The 5,086-nt window shown below is 32.0% G+C and overlaps 1 protein-coding gene across 1 annotated transcript in view; it reads right to left on the bottom strand.

Annotated features, from left to right (window-relative positions):
* The window catches only part of LOC117104242 (limbic system-associated membrane protein-like), a 76,075-nt gene that overhangs the window by 55,964 nt on the left and 15,025 nt on the right, over positions 1-5,086 (bottom strand). Inside the window, exon 4 of the mRNA XM_033244947.1 lies at positions 2,073-2,099. Within this exon, the coding sequence (XP_033100838.1) occupies positions 2,073-2,099 (27 nt within the window). The remainder of the gene's footprint in view (positions 1-2,072; positions 2,100-5,086) is intronic.

Genomic DNA, 5,086 nt, shown 5'->3' with positions numbered 1-5,086 from the left:
ATATATATATATATATATATATATACAAACACACGCACTAACAAACGCATACATATTGTAGCAGTCCGTTAAGTATAATAAGAACGACTGACTGACAGACAGACAGACCAGGAAACTTACCCACCATACTCCGAGACCAGAGACTTTTTAAGATTGTATTTGAAAGAGTTGAGATCAGGTAACGATTTAAAGGAAGTTTTTAAGGAATTCGCTAATTTTGGACTAGTGTAAAATATGGATTTTTTTTCTAGAAGAGGATGTATATTTTTCAAATAAAATGTTACTTTTAGCAAATCTAGTATTATGATCATGTATGTCAGACTGTTGTTTTGGAAATAGATTATAAATATGTGGGGGTAATGTTTCATTTCTAAAGCGATACATAAAAACATGGTTTTGTAATTTATGCAATTCAAATACATTTAGAACACTAAATCTGTAAAATAAAAGTTTGGTATGGGAAATATGAGTTGTCCCTGCATAAATCCTGAGAGCTCGCTTTTGTAATTTAAAAATATTTTCAACAGGGGTTGTTTCATAGGTTTTATAAGGTGGCCATACATAGGTTTTATAAGGTGGCCATTTTTAAATCTAATATGGCTGCCATAATGACCTCCGATAAAATGGTTTCTATCAAAAATTGAAAGCTATTACCATAAGGAGCATGTGCTTTTGTCCAAAACGTCCATATGGCACTATAGCTGCCTGGCGTATTATGCATACACCACTAAATATGTCGTTGTATTTGTGGCAGCCATCTTGAAATTAATGATACCCACATCAAATAAGTGTACCTGTATGCATCAGAACCATTTTAGGATTTGTAAATATATTAAAAAAAAAAAAATATGCTGAAATATGTTAAGTTTTTTTCAATTTTTGGTTAAAACTTGCCATTTTGAAAAAACACACTTCCCCTATGTGGATTTTTCTAGACTTTTAGTATGTTCATACAGAGACCTTAAGAAAATGCACTGTGCAAACAGAAATTCTGTTTCAGCAATTTTTTCAACCCTAAGATGTGTTTTTCTTGTACTATAGTCAAAATAAATGTTTTTTCTGACCCCATAATCTTCTATTGCCTCAAAACATTGAAGACCCCATAATCATCTTAACCATTCGTCATTTCTATATCAAATTTAATGGGCATACACTTCAGGTCAAGGTTGAATGTCAGATACCACAATTTTCCGTTGGCGCATCTTAATGTGTGCGTACGCGTGCGTTAACATTTATATACTGTATGCTTAAAAATATGCCTATTTTTTTTAATCAGTTATGGCTCCTTTGGTTGAAAGGTGACCCCCAATTATTATTCCATATTCTGAAAGCACGAGTTGCAGATATGATTTTATAGATCATTATGGCTGATCGGACATTGTGACGTCATCATATTGCCATTTGAATTTTAAAAAAAAAACTGAATTTTTATTTATAACATCTATATTTTTAAACTCATTTAAACGTTTCTCGCTTATTCTTTTTCGATCGTCTCCTACCTGTGAGTATGTTATAGCTGAGACAATAATCTTTCGGAAGTGTCTTTTTATTTTTCATTTTAATCACGTCATCATGGTCAAAAAGAATGAATTTTTACAGCTTTTTTATCTATCTTTCTTAAAAGATATAGAAAACATAGAACGAGAGGGCGGCAGACTGTATTTCAATGCTGTCAGACTGATATGTAGGTTACATGAAGGGGAAATTTGTGTAGCATTACCAACTAACAGAGGGTTTTAAAAAAACTTGACAATGTTTAAATTCGTGTTCCATTACCGTCCATGCTCCAAATTACTCTTTTTTAAAAAAATAACTAATTAGAGCATATTTTAACATATAAAACTTATAAATCACCAGATTTCTAAAAACTGTTTTGCATCCATTTTAAAATCTCATTATGGCAATGAAAATAAAGCACTATTACCTGTTTTAAAGACAGATCTATAGTAAAATTAATATTATTAACATTACCATCACTTATATAAACAAGCAATTCAAAGAAAATATTTGTTGAACTTAAAATGAAAGTAAACAAAGTTTTTCTTCTTCAATGATATTAAACTAGCACTCACTAATTGCAGCAGCTTCAGCATCAATTCCTGTGGAAGACATAAAATTATGATGTAATTAATATAAGGATAATATACAGCTATAATTCAACAGAAAAAATATCATTAACACCAATTTAACTACCATCAATAAAAACGTTTCTTTGTATTCCTTAAGAGACAATACAGTTTTCGATAAATGAATAAACTATTGTGATTACTTTTTTATAATCAACATGCCAATGAAAGTAAAAGTACAAGTTACATTAGACAACAAGTAGTAATATCAAGAAATGTTTTTGAGTAAGAAACTCTTATGTTAATACATCATGTCTGTGGCTTTAATTAAATCATCCAACAAGAAGTACTGAAGTGTAAGAAAAGGTAACTCCAGATTTTCATGACCCAAGGGTTGGCAAGTCTGGGAGGGGGTCATGCATACAAGATCAAGCTCGATAGTCAGACAGCTTAGGGGGGCCCCACCCAAAAAAAAAAAAAATTATCCAAAAGCTGCCACTGTCTTTGACCTTGGCGTACCGAAGGTGTGGCATTCTGCAACTGTAAATAGGTTGGTGTATGAAATGTATCACATTCATTATCTGTATCTGTCTCTTATACACATCTAGATGTGTATAAGAGACAGATATATAAGGGGCATAGTGGAGGGTGTATTAAGGTATTAGTCTAACACCCTCAAAATTTTCAAAAATATATGTTTTTATGATTTTCGTTTTTACAGAATGACGAAAAAGCGACATTTGCTATTATTATGCAGATTTCAAATTAAAATTGACCTAGTTGGCATCCCATAGAAAGGTATTAAGAATGATGTTTTAATACCATACAGCCTCACACAGCCTATAATAATAATAATAAATACTTTATTTCAACACGGTAAAACTTGATTCACCAAAGGGTGTTTTTCATCAAGGCCGTGCAAGGCCGTATAAATATAAGTAGTATAAAACAATAAAAGCAAACACAATGTAGTAAAAAAAAAATCTCAGATAAGAAAGTATAATACACACTCCAAGTAACCAAATGCACACCAGCGCGCCCGGACCCAGCATTCCGACATTAATCATGTCATCATTATGCCTGATGATGACAAAATCAATGCCGAAACACTGAATCCCAAACACGATGGCACGCATCCCAATACCCGGAGCATGCATTATACCTTCTTATGTAGTAGTTAAGTATCAAGAACAGAAGATTAAGAAACACAATACATAAATACTAAAAAATCATTTAACAGTATATAGAAGGTGAGCAAACAGAGTGAAATTGTACACTCAAGATAAAATAAACTGTTTGAATTTGACTAGACTTGGTGCATTTCTAACATTGTCATTAAGATTATTCCACAGCATGGCACCATGGTAGGTAAAACTCTTTTATTTGTATTCAGTTTTTGGTTTTTCTAAATATAAGATATCTGCTGATCTTGTGTTATACTGTGGTTCTTTTAATATGAATCTATCCCTAAGGTATGAAGGTGCATTGCCATGAAAAATCTTGTACATATTAGTAGCTTCATTATGAAATAGTTTTGAATCAAGGCTTAACCATAAGGTCTTGCAGGGCTTGGGATAAAAATAATAATAACTTTATTTATCCACGGATACTCATTTCAATCTTTTTACAAAGGTTGGTCTTCCAAGAGGCCGTGTTCTTAAACTACTGATATGATAAAAGAAAGGGAAAACAAACATGGAAAAGTAAAAACCTACCAACTGTAAAAATTAGGAACTAAATACTACTTTTAAACAATTTCAAATTCGAAATAATAAAATCTGCGGTTTCAAAAACTGGTCAGGTTTGACAATATTTTTAAAACTCTTTAAATCTTTAACATTTTTTGCTTCTTCTGATAATGAATTCCATAATTTTGATCCATGATTGGTGAAACTTTTCTTTTTGTATTCAGTTAGAGGTTTGCATAGATAAAGTTTGTCTTTAGATCTGGTATTATGTGGGCTTTCTTTAGAACTGAATCTGTTAATAAGATATTGTGGGCTTATATTATTCATAATCTTGTACATTGTAATAGCTTCGTTGTGAAAATGGTTTGTATCAAGCCTGTTCCAGTTTAATTTTTTGAGAGCTGCAGAGCTTGAATCATAACTGGACATCTTTGTAATAATTTTGGCAGCTCTATTTTGTAAAACCTGTAGCTTTTTACACCTACTACTATTACACCTTCCCCAGACAACATTACAATACTGGAAGTGTGGGGCAGTAATAGTTTTGTAAAGTGTGCATTGAATGGATTTTGGAACAATTTCACTAGATTTCTTAAGATAAAAAAGGCCTGGTAATATGTTCAATTTTTTTTGTCCATGAAAGATTCTCATCAATTACAATACCTAAATGTTTACTTTGATAAACTCTTTTTAAGCGTGTACCTTCAATTTCCAAATTTAACTCTTTTTTTATCAATTTTTGGTGTGTTCCAATTACCATGAATTCTGTTTTATTGATATTTAAGTTTAATTTGTTACAATACAACCAGTTTGCAATGTTGTCGAGATCAATATTAATTTTATCAGACATATCTTCACAATGATTAACGATAGCGGTCATTAACCATGTCAAATACCAAATAGTGTATTCATTAGTGCTAGGAGCATGATAGGTCAATGGTGTCAAACCCAAATACTCAATCTCGCAGTCTTTAGCACTGATTGTAATCGAGTAAGTATAAGACCTGTAGTAATAGAGTTAGTAAGATAAGACCTGTTGTATAATTGGTAAGCGATGGATTTCTGTTTGAATGTTGGCGTAAATTTGAATGTTGGCGTATTGGCATTCAGATTCTGAATTGATGCTATGTGCCTAGGCCAGGGCCTAGACAAGGATCGCAGGTCAAGGGCCTAGTTAGGCCAGAGGCCTACAGTAGTGTATGTGTATATATATATATATATGAAGAAGGCGTGTCCACGTGTGTTTCGAAACATATGTAGAATATAATATAACGTAACAGTAAAGAAACTCAAATACGTAAGATGTTGACTTTAGAAACACTAAAATTTATT

The sequence above is a fragment of the Anneissia japonica genome, unplaced genomic scaffold, assembly GCF_011630105.1.
Source record: "Anneissia japonica isolate Jap-2015-1 unplaced genomic scaffold, ASM1163010v1 scaffold468_len270531_cov130, whole genome shotgun sequence".
Taxonomy (NCBI): domain Eukaryota; kingdom Metazoa; phylum Echinodermata; class Crinoidea; order Comatulida; family Comatulidae; genus Anneissia; species Anneissia japonica.
This window is presented reverse-complemented; position numbering and strand designations above follow the sequence as displayed.